General features: G+C 37.0%; 2 protein-coding genes across 6 annotated transcripts in view; one reads left to right on the top strand and one right to left on the bottom strand.

Annotated features, from left to right (window-relative positions):
• The window catches only part of VIL1 (villin 1), a 66803-nt gene extending 59660 nt beyond the window's left edge, over positions 1–7143 (top strand). For both annotated transcript variants that reach the window (XM_070729388.1, XM_070729396.1), the window contains 3 exons: positions 106–174; positions 2639–2779; positions 5989–7143. In XM_070729388.1, the coding sequence (XP_070585489.1) occupies positions 106–174; positions 2639–2779; positions 5989–6102 (324 nt within the window). In that variant the 3' untranslated portion in view covers positions 6103–7143. The remainder of the gene's footprint in view (positions 1–105; positions 175–2638; positions 2780–5988) is intronic.
• A 534-nt stretch (positions 7144–7677) lies between these two features.
• USP37 (ubiquitin specific peptidase 37) overlaps positions 7678–23735 on the bottom strand; it is a 52538-nt gene continuing 36480 nt past the window's right edge. For 2 of the 4 annotated variants that reach the window (XM_070729348.1, XM_070729358.1), the window contains exons 17-24: positions 21599–21737; positions 20517–20769; positions 19180–19346; positions 16582–16645; positions 15251–15366; positions 13363–13432; positions 12100–12238; positions 7678–11190 (exon numbers count right to left, since the gene is read on the bottom strand). In XM_070729348.1, the coding sequence (XP_070585449.1) occupies positions 11115–11190; positions 12100–12238; positions 13363–13432; positions 15251–15366; positions 16582–16645; positions 19180–19346; positions 20517–20769; positions 21599–21737 (1024 nt within the window). In that variant the 3' untranslated portion in view covers positions 7678–11114. The remainder of the gene's footprint in view (positions 11191–12099; positions 12239–13362; positions 13433–15250; positions 15367–16581; positions 16646–19179; positions 19347–20516; positions 20770–21598; positions 21738–23735) is intronic. The other 2 variants (XM_070729365.1, XM_070729373.1) reach the window with 1 other exon arrangement.

Raw genomic sequence — 23735 nt, 5'->3', positions numbered from 1 at the left:
GAATCTCAGGATGGACCACATTCATCTTTGAGAAAGTCTATAACATATTTTCATTGCCTAAGCTTTCAGTTATAAAGCAAAAAGCAAACTTCTGTCTCCTTGCAGGACAAGAAAACCTATGAAGAACTGAAAGCTGAACTTGCCGATGATGACAGCCTTGACCAACTCACTTCTGTAAGTACGGCTGAAAAGGCTAGCAGTAACGCAGAGTGTTAACAGCAAAATACTGTACTGCTTTCCACTGTAAAAGGAATAGGAAATCTTTCAAATTACTTCAGTGCCTGTAAAGAAGTCAAGCCTGCATTTACTTACTCCTGAAATACAATTACCTATTTTCAGTTGAGCAGAAAAAGGAATAAAGTGAAGAACTATGAACCGGATCTATTGTTAAACGCCAAGCAAAAATATTTGGACCTCAATTTGCAATAACATCTTCACATTTGGAACTTTGTCTTACAGTATACAATGAACAAGGAATGTTGGACTATTTTTTTAAAAAAAATATTATGCATAAACGTTAATGAACTAAAAACTCCTAAGAGCATATGCCTGTGGAGATTCTCAAGTCATCCAGGACATGGTTGTCCCAAAGGTGCTTTTTCAAAAGGCAACACAACTGGATTTTGTTGAAGACATTTCGCTTCTCATTCAAGAAGCTTCTTCAGTTCTGACAGTCAGTACTGAAAAGCTTCATAGATGAGAAGCAAAAGTTTTTTCAAGGAAAAACAAGAAAGAAAAAGCACATTTGGGACTCTTAAGAGCACATTATTCTACCTGGGGCATCAAATGTTATTACGTTCATATATTTGTTGATGTGCAGTTTGGAGGGGTAGTGCAAAGGTAGCAGGAAAGTCAGTGAAATGGAAGAAAAATATAAAAATCACAACTCTGACAATTGCATACAAATTTCCCATCATCTTTCATGACACCATAAACATTCAGGAGATTTATTCTTCAATTTAAAATAGTTTTTTCATGAACATTGATGATTGTCATTTAGTCACAATTAGAACTGGGCACCTTGGTTGTTAAATGAAGTGGTCACTAAGTGAAACTGCAACTGTGCTTATGCTCTAACTTCCATTTTGCTTCGCTTTACAGACTTGAGGTGGTCATCATAAGCACGGGAACTGATCATAAAGTTACTTTTTCATCACCATCGTAATTGCAGTCACTAAAAAAGGCAATTACTAAATAAGGAAACCTGTAAAAGAAATTCCAAACAAGATTCAGGCACAGAATAATTATAATTTGTTAAGGAGTCCTACTCCATGTTCCATGGCCTAGGCCACTGAGGAACAGCAATTTCGTTGTCTTAAATCTGTGACTTGTTTTCAACTAACTTTTGGCATCTGGATCCAAAAATAACCAGTTTTAAGCTTACAGGATACCTTCAAAAGTCATACAAATTGTGCATATAAAGAAAGTAAAGTATACTTACTAAGTATACTGTTTACAAAGAATAATTTTATTCATATAAAGACTGTAATAGTTACTGCAAGTTAAATTGTGTTCATACAAAGTTGTTTTTTTAATCGAACGGTAGTTATACATATTAAGGTTGCTTATAGCTTTTTCTGGAGTGTTTAATCTGTGGACATTCTTGCCTGATGCTTCAACAAGTCAGCCATCATATGTACATTCCATCTACCTTGACACCGTGCCTCCGTGACCTTAAAATCTTGGTGGAATTGCTCACCCTTCTCATCACCGACTGCACCAAGATTTTCTGGGAAGTTTAAATTTAAGTTTTATTAGATTTGTATGCCGCCCCTCTCCGAAGACTCGGGGCGGCTCACAACAACAGCAATACAATATACAAAGTACAAATCCAATATAAGTTAAAAGCAATTTAAAACCCATAAATATTAAAAAAACAATCATTACTACACAATCATACCAATCTCATATATTAGTCAGAAAAAAGTTAGCAAATTGGCTATGTAAAAATGCGATTTGATGATCATGTTACCTAATTAACTCCATTATATATATATTTGATATGGTAGAAGAAAACTAACTAGTTTTGAAACCAGCATGCCTAGTTAACTATAAAAAAAGCTCAAAAATGAAACTCAACAGAAATTGTGTTACAAATTGTTCCCCAGTGATCTACAAAAAAACTCTGAAAGGTCACAGCAATGATTTTTTTTCATTCAACTTGTAATGCATCAGGGCCTGTTAATTCATGTATTTCATCTTCTTGATCTCATTATTTACATAGTGACTCCATGCTGCTGCCACTCTTTTTTACCTTGTCATGTGTTTTTTTTTAAAATGATACTCTAATATCAGTTTCCCAACCTTGACAGTTTGAAGATATCTGGACTTCAACTCCCAGAATTCCCCAGCCAGCAAATGCTGGCTGGGGAATTCTGGGAGTTGAAGTCCAGATATCTTCAAGTTGCCAAGGTTGGGAAACACTGCTCTAAATGACACTCACAAGAAGTTCCTCAACCACAGCATATTCATTGGTCATTTGCACTGCAGTGTCCTTTTTCAACTATACAATCCTTCCTATGTACAGTCTCAGAGAGAATCAGCTTAGAAAAGCCCAGCCTGCAACTCCTTTTAAATTTAAACAAGGACAAAATGGATATGGGAATAACATTGGGGGCTTCCCCTTTTTCTATTTCAGGAAATCTTGGAAGGAAAAGAAATTTTTACTGCCAAGACAACTTTTGGCAAGATGTCATCATTCTCTACATATCCCTTGGAGAAATTGGTGAATGTAGCTGGAGAAGATCTTCCCAAGGACATAGATCCAGGCCGGAAGGAGGTGAGAGATCAAGGGGCTACAGTCAAGAGTTTCCATGGGGACAGTGAGGGTATTTCAAGAGTGGTTGATGATATTTGCTGAAAATCCAGGATGAACAAACAGTTGCTTGTTACAAAGTTGGGGACTTTCTTTAATCTGGTCTGGAGTCAAAAGCATTACTGTATTCTTGCCTCCTTCTCAAATGTTTAGCTTTAAATTTTTAACTTGAACGTTTTGGGTTTCAGACAGGTAGTCCTCGAGGTATGACCACAATTGAGCCCAAAACTTCTGTTGCTAAGTGGGACAATTAAGTGAATTCAGCCCCATTTTATAACCTTCCTTGCCACCGTTGTTTAATAAGCCTTGCTTCCTTCCATTGGCTTTGCTTGTCAGGAGGTCGCAAAGGATAATCACATGACCCTGGGACGTTGCAATCGTCATAAATATGAATCAGCCGCCAAGCCTCCAAATTTTGATCACATGACCACATGGATGGTGCAATGGTCATCAGTGTGAAAAATGGTCATGTCATTTTTCAGTGTCATCATAACTTTGAACACAATCGGAAGTTAGTTGGGGGACACAATCTGAAGTTAGTTGGGGGAAAGATCAAAAGCAACATGAGAAAATATTATTTTACTGAAAGAGTAGTAGATCCTTGGAACAAACTTCCAGCAGACGTGGTAGATAAATCCACAGTAACTGAATTTAAACATGCCTGGGATAAACATATATCCATCCTAAGATAAAATACAGAAAATAGTATAAGGGCAGACTAGATGGACCATGAGGTCTTTTTCTGCCGTCAGACTTCTATGTTTCTATGTTTGAATGGTCGTTAAATGAATTATTGTAAAGTTAAGGATTACGTATACTTTTTAAACCGATGTTGACATTTTATTGTACACCTCTCAGAGTCCCTCTTTGAGATAGGTGTAAATAGGAATAATACATAAAACAAAAAGGAATATAGGCCAACTAGAATATTCTCCCTTTAGTTTGGTGTACGTGCAAACATTTTATCTTTTTTTCCCCCACCAACTTTACACCCATACATTTATCACAATATCAACATGTTACACACATATATTTTTCCAATATATGGTAAACAGATACAATGACTTACAAACTTAATTTGTTCGGTGACCAGGTTCTTAAGTAGAAAAGTTTGTAAGAAACAGCAATTTTTCCCTAATGTAAATTTATTAACTTTTTACAATATAATTATTATGTTAAGAGATGTTATTATTCTAATTTTAGGAGGGAAAAGAAAAATCTTATCACTCATCAATCATCCATGTTCTTTTAATCTCCCACAAATTCCATTTCTTACAAATTTTCTCTTTCCCACCTCTTTATTTGACTTTTACCTTTTCTTTGTTATTGCTATATCAATAATTCCTCTTCTTCCAGATTTTTTTCCTTCCTTTTATATAAACTATTTGCACAAATCTCTTCTTAATTCCTCCTAATCTCTTCTCCCTATCACCTCTCTTAAATTGCTTCCTCTGGTACCAATTCTCCCCCCTTGCTCTTTTCACATCACTGTGAATCCCAATATAATCATCAGTTTGTTTAATATTTTCAATTCTCTTTTCATTTTTTCTTGTCACTGTAAATCCCAGTGTAATCATAGCTTGTCCATCATTTTCAATTCCTTTCCCTTTTCTTATCACTATAAATCCCAACGTTACCAGTCTGTTCTTCCTCTTCTTTTTCCTTTTAATCTGTACAGCCTTCTTGGTTTTCTTTTTCTTCATCTTTTCCCATCATTATATATAGTCTGTATAATCTACTTTCTTTTCACCCCTGGATTCTAGAAGAGTTTTTTATCTCTTCATAAAAATGTTTTAACATCTCTTTCAGTTCTTTATAGATACCCATCTCCATATTCTCCAGGTGACAATAGAGTATTTTAAAATCTATCTAGTTCCTTTGTATTTCCAATGCAAAGTCCTCTTCTTTCACCAAAACAATACACCATCAAGCAGAATAGCAAGACATGGGATGCTTTGAAGCTTTTTTCAGATTTCTAGGTATCTCTCAAGCAAGGAGAGTCCAGCTGTCAACATATTACTTTCCACAGTCTGTTGCAATATTTCTTTTAACCAGCAGATGACAATGTCGCTTCCTAAAACTTCTCTTTGCCTTTTCCCCTTTTTTCTTATTTAATGAGAAATTCCATACAGTATTTTAAATCCACTTGTACATTATAAAGTGTTTTCTTCTAATTCTTATTCTTTTCTTTTTCACTCTTTAACGCCCATCAAATCTATTTATACAAATCTCAAGATTGGGCTTTTGAGCTTATTCCTTTAAGTCTCTCTGTCGTTGCTGGATAGTCACCCAATCCACTTTAAAATCTCTTTTTTTTCCAGCTTGGAATTCCTTTTGATATTTAAATAGGCCAAACACTCACCAGCTTCAGTACTTATCCCCCTTACTCCAGCAAAAATGGTTAGATCTTGTCACCCAGGCAATCCACAATCTCTCCTTTTATCAGTCCGTTTCTGACTGTCCAGGTTAATGATGACACAGTCCTCTTCCTCAGCAGTTGGCTGAGAGGCTAGTGCTAATTCCTTGGGGGGTTTGCAAGCACACACACCTGGGTGCCGACTCCCGACAGTGCCTCTCTTTTCCACACACAGGATGTGACCTGCTACTGATTGGTTCCAGGTCTCCAAACAGCTGAGATTTGAGATTTCCCACAGAACGTGGAGGAAATCCATATCACAGGGACATTGGCCATGCCTTTTCTCCACCAAAAAAAATTGATTATGACACTTTTTTCAGTGTCATAATTTTGAACGGTCACTAAATGAACTGTTGTAAAGTCAAGGATTACCTGTACGTTTAAAACAGATGTTGACATTTTATTGTACACCACTCAGAGTCTCTCTTTGAGATAGGTGGTTCAGAAATGTGAAAAATAAATAGAAATAAAACATAATTTTTTAAAAAAAGGGAATACAGGCCAACTGATCATATTTCATTTTAGTTTGGTGTACATGTAAACATTTTATCCTTGCAGTGATTTTAATAATTCCTGGAAACACAAATTTGGTAAGTGCAGCTTACAAAGAACTATGCAAAACCATACAATAGATATGTTGCTTCCATTGTCACTCGGGGAGAGGGGGGACCCTATATTTAAAAATCTACTTCATTTTCTTGCTGTTTATAAGTCTAGCTGCCGTTTATCACATATGTACTTTTCTTCTGTTCCACAGCAATACTTGTCAGAGGAAGATTTTTTTCAGATCTTTGGAATGTCCCAACGGGATTTTGCTGCACTGCCTTCATGGAAACAAATGTCTCTGAAGAAGCAAAAGGGACTTTTCTAAATGGAAATACGCCTGTCATTATTTTCCAGCCATTTGCAGACCCTCATGTCATTTTTGATAAAAGTTTGGTAACAGAAGCATTCAGAATTTTCTACCACTTAGCTTTGCAAAGACAAAAGGGCTTCCTTTAAATATATATATAGTGCAGAGCCAGAACAGCTGCTTTAACATACTTTCCTCCAGTTATGAACCTGTCCAAAACTATGTTAAAATCATTTACTCTTTCCCCATAGCCAAGTTACAATCTGACTTAGTGACAAACTTGGCAAATGGGACTGCCCCAAGAACTTTATTGTGGAAGCAATTGGTGGATTTCCTGCCTAGTAGAAGGCAAAAAACAAAAAAACCCAAACCCACAATTTTTCTAAAAAGGAGTTTTGGCTGGGTTTTGAATGACACCCATACTATTTATCAGAACCTGACTTTGTTGGGTGACAATTTTCCAACTCCCCCTTTTTTATAGGGAACCCCTATTTGCACCACAGGACAGGTGTGCCAATCCTCCACCCACCCACAATTGCTCTTGTTCATCTCCCTTTTGCACATGATGTAGCACTCTTGCTCACTCGATCTCTCCACTGCCTCTCTTTCTCATACTCCAATGAGTCTCAATTATTTTGACCAGTCTGGGGAGACTCCCTGAGCAAACCAACTTTTCTGATCAACTGCCCCTGAAATTTTTTTTCCTACTTGGAATTTAAAGAACATTTGGGTCAAAATTTTTCAAACAAGGACATTGCAATCTTGCAACCTGGCCAGAAATGACTTAAAAGCTACTAATTTATGCTGCTTAAAAACGCTTTGTCAATAGAAGTAAATGTAACAGATCTAAGAGTATTGCCCTCCAAGTCTGCCTTAATTTGCTCTTATCTATGATCATAGCTGTCTACATGGTTATAGTCAAGAGTTTTCAACTGCCAACGAAGATGCCTCCAAAATAGTCCTTGAGGTGTCCCGTAAAACAGAAGGCATCCCAGATGGAACTACTGTTCTCTTATGAAATGTATTCCAGTACAAATAAATCTTCCTGAAAAATGATAAGTGATCCTTGTTTGTAAACAGCAAGTTCTCACAGCAGCATACAGAATTGGGCCATTCTATCACTAGGCCATTGCAAATATAATTCAAAGTTAAAATTGTTGAAACACTATACCTAGTAAATTTTGCAGAAATAGACTCAAAGTTAAAATTGTTGAAATACTATACCTAGTAAATTTTGCAGAAATAGACTCTCCTCAAAGACAAAGCAAACAGTATTGATATTTTGCAGCTTACAATAGTAATTTTACCTTTAGAGAATGACAGCTACTGAATATAAAGGACCCCCAACTGCTAATGGACACTTCCATAAAGAATTTTAGTATCTTTTTAAATATACAGCAATATCTTCTCCAACAGTTATGCACTTTTAAAACAAAGAAGAATAAATTTTAAATTAATCAAAAATGTGAAATATCTAAGCAAAATCAATGATTTTTGTAGCGCCAATTTGTGGAGGAAAAACAGCAATCAAATGGCAGTAAGGACAATAGAAAAGTAGTAAGGCACTGCATTGCTCTGGAAAGAAACATCAGATTCGGCATTAATAAAGAGCGTTTAATTTCTCAGAAATTGATCTACACATTGTTTAAAAAGAAAGAAAAAAGGAATTGTGAGGGATAGAAGAACAGGTCTGCTAAAACACAGAAAGGTGCTGCTCCACATTATGTCAAGGGATACAAAGCTATTTCCAACATACAATCAAAGCAATCTTTTCAATGCACCTGCTAGGGTAACCTTGTCATTTTTATTTACTCTCTTCCACCAAGATTTAACAAAGTAACTTCTTAAAGTAAAAGCAAAAGAGTAGGTTACTGCTGCAGGTCAACAGCAAACTTAAGAACTTTCTTTGATTTCCATTTGTGGGCTATTCTCTGTTTTGGGTTAGTTTTAAAAAGCACCCTGTTCTTTTTCAGAAACACATGGCAATCTTATTCCCAGTATATTCACTTCATGGTGAAATATTAATTCATGAAATCTTAAAATAATTACATTAACTTTTACTTAGTTGCAAGGTAAGCGGCTTCCTCTTAGCACATCTAGTAACAGAGACCCATAATGTACAGAGTTATCCTCGAATGCCGTCAAGTTCTCTGGAAGTGAAAGGGTAGCTCAGAATAGAGAAATGTCCCTGAAACTTTTGTACCTTGTCACAGATATGAATATTAGGCTTCATCCAAACAGAAGTAATGCTGCCTAATATTCTATAATTGCAGACTTTTGCATTTCATTAGAACAGTAGAGGCATAAATGCTTAGTGATTCTAAAGGGTTTTTTTTTAAGTAAGCTACCTGAGCTACCTTTTAATTGTCACGTATGTACAAGTGTTGTTTTTTTTCTTTTCAGAAGAATTTAGTTATTTAGTGCAAACATGTTATGGCTACTTCTCATATAAAAAATAAGTGCAGAAAAAGATTTGACAGATATAAGAAGAAAGAGAAGAATTTAAATTATGCTGATGTTCATCCACTACTGAATAAACCAATGGTTTAAAGATGGGCCTCATTTCAAAATCTAAAATCAGTAATCATAGAATTAAGATATCTATAGGTGTGTCATATCATGGTGTTCCAGAAACATAGTATAACTAAATCCAGTTGTTTTTTTAAGCAAACATTTTTTTTAAAATACCAGCAGCTGCAGTTCAGGTTTCCAAGAGATTTTCCAGGCTGCTGGTATAATTTATCAAAAGGAAATATGATAAAACATTTAATGAGGGTTTAAATATAATCCAGTACGGTCGGTAGTTTCAGAGTTAAATGTTAAAACTTATATTTAAAAAAATAGATGAACTGCATCACAAATTCATTGCACTGGCAGAATTTGATCTGATTTGTAAAATGCAAACCAGACAGGATCTTCATAGCAGTCACCACTTCTTACTGAATGAGAAGTATTTTCTACCAAAGGTACATAAATTTATCTCAGGCTACATACTTTTTAGATTTAGATGAAGCAAATCAGTCTTTATACACTAGGGGCAATTCTGCATTTTATTACAGAAGATAAATTATAAACTGCATATATATTACTTAATTTGGCTTCACTGTTAAGTATGGAACCAAAAACTTAACTTCGTAATTATAATGGGTTGTATAAGACCCTTCCATTTAGAGCAGGAAATGAAAACTAATACCACCTTCTGTCAGAGGGGAGAATGGGAGATTTTATTTTATTTTTCTCCTGAACCTGAGTTTGCCACCTCCTCTTATATTTAAAGGCCTCAACTCTCCAGAGGGACCACAAGCAACACTGAAGAAAAATGCCACCATTTTACATTCCATTCATAAGGAAATCTAGGATGTAGCTGGAGTTGGGCGGGGGCAGGGAAAAGACCAATTTGACTTAGTAACATTCACTTGAATGGAAGTTTAGCTATCAGTGGTATACAAATCCTCCAATTTCCCGAATTGTATTGATAACAGCTCAGATTCTGCCAAAGTTCTGAAAGATTTTTTTCATTAATAGACAGCTAGCCTTACTCTAGAATCAAGACTATCACATGCTGAGATACTCTTCTTTACAAAGAAAATCCCTTTATTCTTTGTTAAAAACACACTGAAATACCTTTGTGAACAGTACAAAATTACGACAGAAGTTAGCATATTATGCTTTGGTGCAGTGTAGTTTTTGAGAACTTTGTCTTTTGCATCAGATAACATTTACTCTGTTGATATCTTCTATATTTATGTATTTAGAATTCTGCAATACTGCCTGCAATTATTAATAATCTTAAACCTTGCAGCAACAAATAATTCTATTGTCTATGTGACTCGTGTCTATTCTCAAAGCGTAGTTTCAGAAGGTTCTAATAGTAAAAAACAGAAAAATCCCCGACAAGTAGGGATAAAATGTATCTTTCTCAAAGAAAACATTTTTTACTATGAAGCAAATCAAGGAGCATCTCAATTATTAGCAATTTAATTGCTATGAAAGTGGAAAAATGGGACAAGTTATTAACTTCCAGCACTAAAATGAGGGTTGGGCACAAATAATTTCTATATACTTTTTGCCAATATAAGCAAGTTATTCAAACACTTTTAAGTGTCTAAATTCTTCTACTGCTGCTCTGAAAAATCTTGCAAATGCTAATCATTTAAGAGGTTTGTTTTTTCCAACCGCACAAGAAGAAACTGTTATATTTCCATGTTCCTGTTACCATATTACTTGCCCACTTTCAAGCGCAATATAGTTCTGGATGCCAGTGCAGAATTGAACTATTTCAGTTTCATTTACTGATTAGCATCAGTTCAGAAATGGGGCTGCCGATAACCACCCAATGAGCGCAGCTCTGCCATGAAACACAAGAAATATAGCAAGATATATACAAATCCATGCACACTCAAGGGGAGAGGGAACTGTTCTGCAAATGACAGTACTTGGAAACTAATGCCTTCAAAACGAATAAAAACTTCAAAAAATTAAAATATACATATATGTATATATTATTTGAAATGATAAAAATGGAGGATTCTGGAGTGTTACAAAGCATAGGTGTTTAAGTCCATTTGTTTTAGCAAAAGACAGATCCTTCCATTTAACCAATCAGCCACCTGCACTTTCCAAGGCTTAGTAAGCTTATGCTTTTTTCCCCTCCTCTTCTCTTCCATAGAAAGAAAGTCAACCTATGTGTAAGATCTTCTCCATCTGTTAATAATAGGTGATCTTATAGTCTTCTCTCATACTATGCTTTTAAAAGTTTTGGAAGAAGTTTTTCAATTGTCTAGCTTGATTGTCTCCACTGCAGGTAAAAATATTTGTGTAGCTGAACAGAGAACAAAACTAAAACCAAAACAATTTTTAAAAATGTGGATAACAGAAGATTGACTGCTGAAATTCAAAGAAAGGGGTGGAATGGCCCTTTCATATCTGAAGCAGCTTGTCTTTCAACTATCCCAGAGTTCCTGGGTTTGTGTCTCCTGTGCATTAGGCAAAAGTTCTTAACTCTTTGTGCTCAGGTAAAGGGCCATTCTTCAGACTGGCTTCCCCACTTCCGTGCCAGGCAGTTGCAGGTTCTTTTCCGTTTCAAGCAATTCATCCAATATATCCCTAGAGAACAGAACACATTAGAAACCAAAGAGAATCTACAGAGAGCAGCCAAGGCATACGGCGTACCCAAGATGGCACTTAAAATAAATGTTTTAAAAGAAGAAATAGAGATTCTACACAATACAGTATAATGTAGCTGCTTATATGTTCATAGAGACGCTCATAAGGATATTTGAAAAAATTGTTTTCTGATTTAAAAACTTAAATCCTTTGTTTATCTCTTTCTCTGTTACACACCCAAACTTTTATCTCATGACTTAAAGTCTAGCTGGTCAGGCTTGGGGTGAATTCTTAAAGAATCAATGCTAAATGCCATGACTGCAATACACCATTTTGTGTGGTGGCTCCAAATTACAATTCCCTTCCATTTTTATAACTTCTGCCCACGCTTGACTAATCCCAGTTGGAGGCTCTTCTCAAGCCTAGTAGCTCTCCAGTCCCTAAAGCGTTCAAGCGTTCAAAGAATAAATCTCTTGTTTTAAGAACTATTTCTTGTTAACTGGTCTTCATTCTAATATTTTTCCACAAGACGCATAAGCTGGAAATCTGAATAAAACTCATAATTATACAGTGTAATAATAATAATAATAATAATAATAATAATAATAATAATAATTTATAATAATTTATTAGACTTGTATGCCGCCCCTCTCCAAGGTTTCAGTAATATCTTCTTTCACCATGTCTATTCAGTTATTTACACATATATATGGTAGAAGGCTATGTTATCACAATATCCTCCCTGCAACAGCTGTAAAATTCAGTTTCCTACAATTTTCATACTGAAAAAACATGCAAGAACTAGGAAATGGGATCTGGGGTGGGTGGGAGAAGAGTATTTTTCATCTTTTCATCAGTCTGGAAATGAAATAAAACATGCAAACAGTAAATAATATAAATAATATTTACATGTGCATATAGAAGAAGATATAGCCACTCCGGTCTCTATCACTCTGGACAGAGGCTTCTTGAGTTCTTGATACTGCCAGGTCATTGTATGTGAACCATGCTTGCTTGCGAATATCATATACATCACTAATATAGTGACCTTAAAAATAATGAAACAGACAAAAAGATTTCTTTATTCATTCATTCATTCATTCATTCATTCAATTCAATTCATGTGTTGTCCATCTGAATAAATAAGTTTGAGAGTCAAACTGTTTCAAAGTTTTTTTTCAAAAATTCTTGTTACAAATATAAAAAATTGAAATACACAATAGCTGAGGAAAATATCACTAGTACAGTCACTAGTACAGCAAAGGGTGGGGCCTTCACACACTTGGGGCTCCAAGTCCTTAGGGCCTTACAAAAGACCAGACATCCTAATCGCTATAGGGAGAATATTTCACAGGGAAGGTGCTACAGCAAAGAAGGCAGGCCACTTATGTTTGGGCTTCTGATATCTTTCACACAGAACTATACAGGCTAAACTATCCAATAAATGACACTCTCTGCAGAAAAATATGCTTTTATAATTTGAATGTGACTCATTTTTACTGCGCTTCAACATATTTTATATGCCAGATTTATTGATGAGTAAATAACAAATTGTTTAATGGCACCACTCACTTTGTAAAACATGTATAGAAACTGTTTTTAATAATAATATAAACATCTGCCCCAAAGAAGAGGGAGTCAAGCTATTCTCCAAAGCACCTGAGGATAGGACAAGAAGCAATGGGTAGAAACTAATCAAAGAGAGAAGCAGCTTACAACTAAACAGAAATTCCCTGACAGTTAGAACAATTAATCAGTGGAACAGCTTGCCTCAGGAAGTTGTGAATGCTCCACCACTGGAAGTTTTTAAGATGTTGGATAACCATTTGTCTGAAGTGATGTAGGGTTTCCTGCCTAAGCAGAGGGTTGGACTAGAAGACCTCCAAGGTCCTGTCCAACTCTGTTATTTCTATTCTATTCTATTCGCTAACTGTTGGTTGTTTTTTTAATAGTTTTATAGTATTTATTTAAGTTGCTCAGAGTCATGTTTTGGCAGACATATAAATACGATGAATGCACAGACAGATAGATGGACTGATGGATTAAAATCAAGCATACAAAATTAACTATTTTTATTGCATTTCTTTCTTCATCTTGAATTACCTGAAAAGGCCTACAAAACACAACATTGAAAAACAATAAGAAGGATTAAAAACACAGCCTTTTTCTTACCTGAGGAGGATCTATCTCCAATGTGACTTACGATACTAATGAGACGATATGAATTAGGAAGTTCTCCAGTCTGTGAAATAATTATACTATTAACTTTGGTTTGCTTATGGATATATCATTTAACTTTATAAGAAATCTTATAGCAAACCTAGGACACACTGGATCAAATATTATTGGGTTTCCCCGAAAATAATACATGTCTCCATAATAAGGCCAATCAGGCTTTTCAGCGCATGAACTGAAATAAGCACCCCCTCAAAATACCCCCCCCCTACTTTCCAGGGAAAAGGGGGAACAGGTTGGGGAACTGCTCTTTTTGCAGAAGCACTCTTTTGGCTGGGAGAGACAGAGACAGAGAGACAGAGACAAAAACAAAAGGAAGGAAGGAAGGAAGCTCTGAGAGGCGGGTGCACGCACAGCCCGTGGGACGGTCTCGGCTCCTCTAGGCTCTGCCTCCAGTGGTGTTTTGAAATGTGCTCCTGTCTATGAGGAAAAGGAGCTGAGCCTCGATCCCTGACTCTCTGCTTCCTTGCAGGCAGGAGCGCATTCCAAAACACCGCCAGAGGCAGAACCCAAAGAGCCAAGCCAGTTCCGGTGTGCACGCACCTCCACTCACTTGCACTCTCTCTCTCTCTCTCTCTGAGGAATGCAACAAAGCTACAAGTCCCAGCCCCCCCCCCTGTCACACCCAAATTGCCCCCCCCCTTGTGAAAAACGCATCTTACCTGGAATTCGTAATTCTGTTGCCTTCTTCAGCATTGTGTCCAGGGAAGCCCATTGTAAAAGAAAACTTCTCACGAGTTCGAGAAATTTTATTTTAAAAGAAAACTTCTCGCGAGTTTTCTTTTACAATGGGCTTCCTGGACACAGAGCTACAAGTGTCAGGTAGGATGTGCATTTAGCGGCCCAATATGACCCACCTGTCAGAAACGAGTCTCTGTGAGACTCGTCGTGCTACTGCTGTTGCCTCGTGGAGCAGGGCTGTGCAAGGCTTGTTGTGCCACTGCATGCACGAACAGCAGCACTACACTGCTGCATACCGGCACAGCCCTGAGTGGCAGAATGCCAGCTGTGCCGGTATGATGAAACTCGTGGCAGCCCTGCAGTTCTTGCATGCAACGGCACAACAAGCCTTGTAGAGTCCTGCTCCATAAGGTGGTAGTGGCGGGCCAGCTGCTTAGCTGTCGCCAAGAACAGGGAGGGAGTCAGTGGCATTGGGACATACAGCCAATGGTCATCACCTGCTGCACCCCCAAAACAATAAGCTCCAGCCCCCAACAATAAGGCCAAGGCCATATTTCAAGGGTCTAAAGAAAATAAGACCCTGTCTTATTTGGGGGGAAACATGGTAGAATAATTCATTTCAAATCTGCAGTTAACTCAAACTAGGCTTTATTTGGGGGGGGGGGGATGTTTTTTTTTAAAAAAATCAGTTAAATACAGGCAATCGTTGATTTACAACAGTTCATCCAACCCAATCACCTGCTTCTGCTAAATCAGGCTGTGTTGAAGCTAACAAGGCTCTTTGCTACAAGGAGGCAAATTGCTGGGAGACAGAGGCTGAAGGGTGGGGGCCGGCAGATGGTCAAGGTTCGGCAAACGCACAGACATTTCCACCCACTTGAGTGGGTGGGTGTCTTACACACTGAAAAATATGGTAAATTGTTTTTTGTTTACCCTGAAGCAGGGATTTGAAACTGCATTTCCAAGGGCCGACATCAACAATTCACTGTTGCTCACTGCTGGTCATCATTGAGAAAGCTTAATAAAGATGATCCAGTGTGCCCTATTATGCACACTGAACTATTCAAGCCACAAAACCTTGCTTAAGCATTTACCACCCGTTAAACATGCTAGTGTTTTCTCCCTTGGTTTCCAAGATCATCACCTCAGCATTTCTTTTCAGTTCCTCAGCTTCTGCTTCAGAGTACTCCATGTCTAGAAAATCCTCATTCCCAGAGTCATCATCAGAGCCAAGACTATCCAGGAGAGAACTGTTAAACTCTAAACAGCATGAAAAGGATACTGCATAAGATTCCTGATATTGTGCATAAAACAGAGATGACAAAACTTTACATTCCAGTGCATGATACACTGTCTCACTAGAAATGCAAAATAGTTAACCTCTCTTTATTAAAGGAAATAATCTACTATGTTAAATCTTCAGAGCCACAGCAAGCATTAAATATTCAACAGGTACAAAGTTAAGATTTTTAGAATGCAAACAGATCAGTTTATGAGGGGAAAACTTTCTTCCCAAAAATGCAGTTTTTAAATGTTTTTGCACTAACTTAAAAATTAAGATGCCACCAAAGTTACACATAAACTGATTTGCATCCATGGGGAAAAAAAGATGTATTACTGCAAGAAACAGAAAATTCATACTAAACCCTTATACAACACCTTAGCTTAAAAGAGTTTCAGTGAATTATCATAGCAAAATGCATAAAAATATTTTGAAAAAATTACCGCTCATCTCCCACTGCTATATACCTAGCCCTACTTTGGAAACATGGCTGAACTAAAATACATAACTCTTGCTAGTTTTTATAATTGCTTTAAAGAATATCTAATCTGAGAAGACTACCAGGAAATTAAATCTAGTTTATCGAAACTAATAAACCTTTTCAGTAGAAACCTCTTGTTCTCATTTTTCACAAATTAGGAATTCCAGGCAGACTTGCTTGCTTTTCTCTTGCTTAGGATTTATGAAATAGATTTGAGCATGGTAAGACATAATCAAATTGTGGTTAGAGAAATAAAGCAGATTGGAGAAGCCCCTGAAAACTGCTAGGAGTCTATATTTTGCTTGTTTACAGGGCTGTGGCACCATATCCACTTCATCCCAATGGCTAAAACGTTAACTATTTTTGTTTGTCATTTCCTTATACAACATTTGATGCCAACCAATACTTTTTCCTATTCAGTTTTATGTGGATTCATGGACATATATTACATACCACTGAAGTTGTATTTACCATTAGCTTCAAAAAAGAGAACAATTTGATCTTTTAAAATAAAAATGGTGATATTCTGGGAATATTTGGGGATTCTGTGCGTCCACCTATGTCTACTTTTCAAGCAGAGGAATGGCTATATGCTGTGTACTCAGAGACAATCACTAGAGTTTACTTGTATTGCAAAAGCAAATTTCACCCTTACTCTGAACAATTAAATTATACTTTTAAAAGATGTCTGTCTTTCTGTTGTGTATCTCACCTTGTAGACTTAATTCAGTGGCACGTTTCAGATCATCATCCTCTTTCTGCTCCCGCGCCTCCTGCTGGGGTAGAGATTGAAGCTTAGTTCTCTGAGACACTTCCTGTTTTTATAATTGCTCTATTTTTCCAACCAATACTGCACGAGGTTAGTACGCAATGCAGCAAGTCCCTAATCTCACCACATGCTCTCAGCAAGAATGTGAACTACTTCCCAACAAAGTCCAAGAACAATTTTCTCTCTCTCCATGTAGCAGCATTATGGTGTACTCAAATCTAGCTAGGTACACCATATGTTCTTGAATGAACAGTATTAGGAGAAATTGCCTTCATTTAGGGGGGAAAACCTAGAATATCAAAGGCTTGCAGGTACATCACTTCTGTAGATTTAGGTACCCATCCTCTCGCTGCTAACAATAAATGGCCAAACACATTTTAAAGTTTTTCTTCTTTCTTAACCTATTCACATATGCTCCCGTGTCCATTTTGCTTCTTTATGCATTTGTAAATATTTATAAAAGTACATACAGTATAAGAAATATTTTAAGAAACTAGTAATGACATGAAGGATATCATAGAAGGGCTACACTCTGCTGTTGTTGTTTTTTACCATACTGACAGACAGCTACCCAGTGCACAAGTGAAACCTTCCAAACTATGAAACTATGCAACTATGCCTGAAAAAGCACATTTCATATATTCATTCCCATCTTTCTTTCCAATAAAAAGTGAGGCATTGTTTTTTTCTCATACACACTTCATCCTACAATTGATCTCTCCTTAGTTATTAACTGTTCTCCGTTGTGATTGTTGATACTATTTTTTACAAACATTTCTATTCTGCCTACTCTTTTGATTTTAGGTCTCTTGTAATTTAGAATTCAATTCAACCTTTATTGTCAATCCACAACATGTGTACAAGATTGGCTGAGCCTCCATTTGTGCACTCCATCCCCCAACATCAATACATACCAATAACTCAAAGTGAAAGAAAGAAAATCCCTAACCCTAACCCAATAAATCATACTAACAACATAGAATCCTCTATACATATTACATGATAATATATCGCACCACTATGAACATGTTGCGCCGGCCCTGCAAGTCTAGAAGCAACAAACTGGTAAGATCTGATCATAAAACCTAATGAATTAAAAACAAAACTATTAAAAACTAGTAAAATACAACTCACAGCTTCAACTGGAAGTTGGACTGGAACATCCATCACTAAGCTGTGATTGTTAAGTGAATCATCACATAATGATACCCAATTTTATTTACCTTTTTCCTGGGGTCTTTAAACCTATCTGACCTGTCCCACTGATTCCCTCTCCCAAAAGCTGGTTGGGAAGGCTGCAAATGGCGATCATGTGAACCCAGGATGCTTAAAACTGCTGTAATTTAAGTGTTAGCTTTGTCTTGCTGACGATTAAGTTGCATGCTATTTCCCACCCATCCAATCTACTTTATTACAGCCTCTAGGGATTAGAGCTCAGCCTGGGAATAAATGATATAACTTATTGGTATTATTATCATATAGATTGTACTTAAAATAAGACAGAACTATGATCTATCCTAGGTGCTGAATGAGACAGGACTTATTAATATTTGTTGATTGTGATTAAATTGTTTTTATGTATATTTTTGGAGTTTTGTGCAGGTTTCAAGGGTCTTTGAGATATAGGTTAACAAAAATCTCATCCAAGGAGTAGGTTTATAGAAAAATGAAAAATAGTTTAATTATGGATATCATGTCAAAGGAGACTATAAAAACAAAACTTTCCCAAAACTATTGTTCTTAATTCTGGAACTATTTTTTCTAAGATACAATTTAGAAGAAAGGAGATTCCAACAGGGGATGGATACCTATAATAATTTAAATATGGATTCTTAAATACTAACTATTAAATGAGATGAAACCATGGACTCAAAATGGACTACTATAAGTTATATTTTCAACTGTCGAAAGATCACAGAAAGAAAAGCTATGATCTCTTCCTTCCTGGTAATAAAAATATTTTCAAAAATATGAGAAAGGCCACTAAGGAATTTATCAGAATAACTTTTGAAATATAATGACAAAATAATATAGGTAGAAACAAAATATAAGAACCATGGTGGTGCAGTGGTTAGAATACAGCTAATTCAGCTGACTGCCCATTGTCAGCAGTTCAAGTCTCAACAGCTCAAGGTCAACTCAGCCTTCCACCCTTCCAAGGTGGATAAAATGTGGACCCAAATTGTTAGAGGCAATATGCTGACTTTGTAAACCACTTAGAGGTGACTGTGAAGCAGTATACAAGCCTAAATGCTAATGCTATATAAGAAAAATATTACAGAAGAACATATCCACCTTGATAGTCTTCCTAATCCAAATTGGCTAAAGTTGGTGTTTTTTTAAAAAAAATGCATTAAATTCCGTGAAACATATCCTTGCTAAAGGATTTGTATAACAACCTTGTTCATAAAAATAGGTTTCTAGGTTTGCAATTATGAAACAAAATCATGCAGTGCCATATTATAAAGTGAGGTTACAAAGAATTATATCTCTAGAAATATGAGAATCATATATCATCACAAAAGATGCACTAGTTCTTACTTGTTCTTGGAGACTCTGAGCCAAAGCTTGTTGTAGTTCTTGTTCCTCCCTCTCCCTTTCCATATCATACTGTTGCAGCCAATCAACATCCCCCTGAGTGCCTTCTGGAGTTTTGTTTTCTTTATTTTCATCAAAATCTTTTGTTACCTTGGTCAAGTTGGCATAACCTATGGTAAAAAAAATGGTGCCTTAATTTTATTGCAGGGGTTGGGGGGGCTGCTAACTGAATTACAACTGGATAAATTAAGGATGGATAACCTTTTAATGGTAACTGCATTTAATAGGGATGTGTGTGAAGGTGGCTACATGTGAACAAGAAGTTGGAGTAGTTTTTGTATGCACATATATGTTCTCATATTAATGTTAATGTCATCCTCTCCTCATAAAAAGAGAACTATGCTGGCAGTTTTCAGCTGAAAAAGAAAGAACTTGAGAACTTCCTGCAGCCCCAGGACAACAGACTGCCTTATTCCTGGGCTAAATCTTTTTCACGCTATTCAGATCTCAAGAACAAAATGAGCATATTAGTTTGTGATCATTTCATTTTTTTTGGGGGGGGGGGAATAAGTGGAGAGAGGAAAGAATTGCTTTTGGTACTTATTTACTGTTTTCCGATTAAGTCATTTTGTGTAATTTAAGCACTGAAATACATACCAAAATATGATTGAAATCAGTATGTGAAATTTATCTCCCATTTTTGCTCTTGCCTTTCAAAATTGTGACTAAAGACTTTTAAAAGGCATCCCTACAGTAAAAAAGACAGTTTTGCTTCATTTTCCAATTTTAGTTGAATATTATTGACAATTATGAATTGTATAATGAAATATGCCAAGCATATTTCAATCTTTTTTAAAATGCAATTTAATACAAATAATTTTACAATAATAAAAATAGACTCAAAATAATGTCTATTGGTAGCACAGCTCTTGCTTTTTTCCTTTCCCCAAATAAAGATGGTATTAAGATATAATAGTTCAGGAAGGTGGACCATCTCCATTCCAACTCTTAATACCTACCTTGCAGCTCTAAAACTGAGCTGAAATTAAAAGCACTAAAATAAGATGCCCACCCAATAGAATTTCAGAGGGATGATTTTGAGCCTTTTAAAAAAAGGATTAAAATAAAAGTGGGAATGGGAGTGAGTTTGGAATTCTCTTGATTTCCATCCTACTATTCTCAACCTCCAAAATAACAATAAATGAATAAAAACCAAAATGAAACTGTCCATTCTATAATGCCACCAAGTCAACAGATGGCTTTTGTAACCTACTGGAGAGTCAGAAATATGAAGAGGAGAACAGCTTAGTTGCTCACAACCCCTTTTCTTCCCCTCTTACCAGACTCTGCAGTAGCTTTGGGTTTATCAGTGTCCTTAAGTTCAATATTATCTGGCAACTCTTGCATCTCATCATCTTCAAAGCCAGTATCAGGACTATTTGTTGGCTTGTCTTCATCATGGCTTGACACCGATGCTTCATGTTTACTAATCTCTAGGACAGCTGCTAGAAGTTCGTCTTCACTCATTGTTTCTGGCCCACTATTTACTGACTCTGGGGACTTGGGATTTTCTGTTCTACTTTTCTTTGAGCTCTGCAAATAAATAAAAGGCAAAACTCACTGGGATTCATTCTCTCTCAGGATACTACACCAATCACCACAATAAAATGAAGATAAAAATGAAATGAAATAGACATTCTGAACATATAATCGTAATTCAACACTGTTTTGATGTACAGTGTTGTCCTGACATCACCAGAGAAAAGTCTGCCTTTGAGTGCTGAAGATAAGCTACATTAAACAGATAAATAATCAAAAATTTCAGCTCAGCTCCTCTTAAGAATATGCTTATTTGCCTGCCATATCAGTTGCTGCCACTAGAGGCTACTTTTGAAAGTTAAAAACAATACTGTAGTCTTCTATTTATTCATGAGTTATGTTCCAGACAGTGTCTGTAGGTGTGATTTGTTTGCAAGTACAACAAAAACAAATTTAAAATATGTGCAGTGAACGGGTAGCATGCCAATGGGCTTTGGGTGATGGCAGGTTGATTTCTGGAATACTGCATACATATGCAGCAAGCTGGAAGCTGACTCTTTCCTGACTTTTCCCACTATTGCAGAGGGTTACTGGACCATCAGGTTTTACTGCAAAGCTATTGCTTGTCTGGAAAGAGAGCTGTGCTACACCTGGCTGCAACTCCAACTTATAGACTGCTGGGGATCAGGAGAGGATAGGAGGGGATGTCACATATGTATAACAGTGCAAGAGAACCTGACTGTTTCCTGCCTTCCCTCATGTGGGCTGATTTATTTGTATTGGCAAAAGCTGGTAACACAAAAGTTTGTTACTAATTATCTAATTGCCATAAAAAAGTTATGTGAACACCATACATTATTCTTCTACCCAGTTCTTTTCTTACTTTCTCAAGCTCCTCTTGCTGCTGTTCCCTGCTCTGGAAATCACACTGTTTCTGCGTGTTTGCAACAGTACGTTTTATTGGTTCTTCTTCACTGTCTGAATCCAAAGAATTTAAACATTTATTTTTGAATGAGTATTTTCTGAAAAAGAAACAAAAATTTTAATTCCACCATTCCAAAAAAACCTTCTAATGATGCTGATTAATATCAGCTTCCAAAAACATTCACAGAAAAGCTAAGCAGATGGCAAACTACAATCCCAGGAATATAGTATAAAGATTTATTCAAAGACTAATCTTCCAAAAAATCTATTCAAAACACTCTCTCAATCTAACATTTAGAAATTCTTTACAACACAAATTATTATTGTTATTTTAGACTCTGATTTGTTATTATATATTATCATTGCTGTAAGCCGCCCCGAGTCTACGGAGAGGGGCGGCATACAAATCTAATCTAATCTAATCTAATAAATAAAAAAACAAACAAATATAATAATAATAATAATAATAATAATAATAATAATAATAATAATAATAATATTCTTGAGTTTCTTGAGCAGACCAAATTAACTGATGTAAATTTGGAGTCAAACTTTGTTTTGTTTTACAAAAAAAGGGCATTTTAATAGGTCAATATATATAAATTGGGGGGAGGAAGGGAGTGTACATATAACGTAATTTAATGTAATTATAATATAATATAACGCCATATCATATCATAACATAGCACAACATAATGTAGAATGTCTCATGTAAAACTTTATTTCATAGTAGAATATGCAATGCTCTCATTAAATATTTAATGTATTTTAAAATATTAATATTGTATTCACTATGTTTTTTTCAGTTTTGGTAAAACAAACATACAGTGATCCCTCGATTAGCACGGTCTCGATTAGCGCGAAACGCTGCAACGCGGTTTTTCAAAAAATATTAATTAAAAAATAATTAATAATAAAATAATCAAAATAATAATCAGTCTTCTATGTTTCTATGTTTCTATAAGTCCGCGCTAGTTCTCTCTCTCTTTCTCTCCCTGTTGCCGGCGTGGTATATGAGAGAGAAAGAGAGAGGCAGAGGTCGGGCGCATTACCGGGAGGTGGAGGCGGCGTGGGGACGCTGGGTGCCGGGGACACCGAGGAGGGGGTGGACGTGGCCTCTCAGCTGCAGAGCCGAACAAGGGCGGAGGCAACGGCGGAGTCCGGCGCTGGGGCCATGCGGGGCCGCTCATCCAGGGGGGCGTGGACTGGCAAGTCGCCCTCCTTTCTCTTTCTTTCTCTCTCTTATACCACACCGGTAACAGGGAGAGAAAGAGAGAGAGCGGAGGGCACCTTGCCGGTCCACGCCCCCCTAGATGAGCGGCTCCGCATGGCCCCAGCGCCGCCCAGGCAAAGGGGAAACCCCAAGATCGCTTGCCGCTTGCCGTATTGCAGCGAAGGAGGCGAAGCAAGGCTCCAAGCTGCAATACGGCAAGCGGCAAGCGGCAAGCGATCTTGGGGTTTCCCCTTTGCCTGGGCGGCGGGAAGACCAAGGGAAGGTTCCTTCAGCCGCCCAACACCTGATCCGCTCCGCAGCGCGGCAGCAGCGAGGAGCCGAAGATGGGGTTTCCCCTTTGCCTTTACCCCATCTTCGGCTCCTCGCTGCTTCCGCGCTGCGGAGCAGATCAGCTGTTGGGCAGCTGAAGGAACCTTCCCTTGGTCTTCCCCGCCGCCCACACGCAAACTCCACCATCTGCGCATGTGCGGCCATGAAAAAAAAATGGCGCGCATGCGTAGATGGTGTTTTTTACTTCCGCACCACTATAACGCGGAAATCGATTAGCGCGGGAGGTCTTGGAACGTAACCCCCGCGCTAATCGAGAGATCACTGTACTCCCATAAAGCCAGCATGTGTTCTATCCAGAATAATTAGTGCCTTAACAGTTCATTAGTAAAGGCACATGAGCAGAAGTGTCCCACACACAGGCACACAAGCCGGTTGCAAACTAATTTAGAACCCACTACAAGACTACAGGCAGTCCTCACTTAATGACCTCGCTTAATTCAGCAACCAACCAACCAAGTAGCCAACCAAGTAACAAAAGTCAATGTTAACAATATAAAATAATCTACCAAAATTTTCTAAAATACAGAGCAAA

This window comes from Erythrolamprus reginae, chromosome 1 (genome assembly GCF_031021105.1).
Source record: "Erythrolamprus reginae isolate rEryReg1 chromosome 1, rEryReg1.hap1, whole genome shotgun sequence".
NCBI classification, from domain to species: Eukaryota; Metazoa; Chordata; class Lepidosauria; order Squamata; family Dipsadidae; genus Erythrolamprus; species Erythrolamprus reginae.
This window is presented reverse-complemented; position numbering and strand designations above follow the sequence as displayed.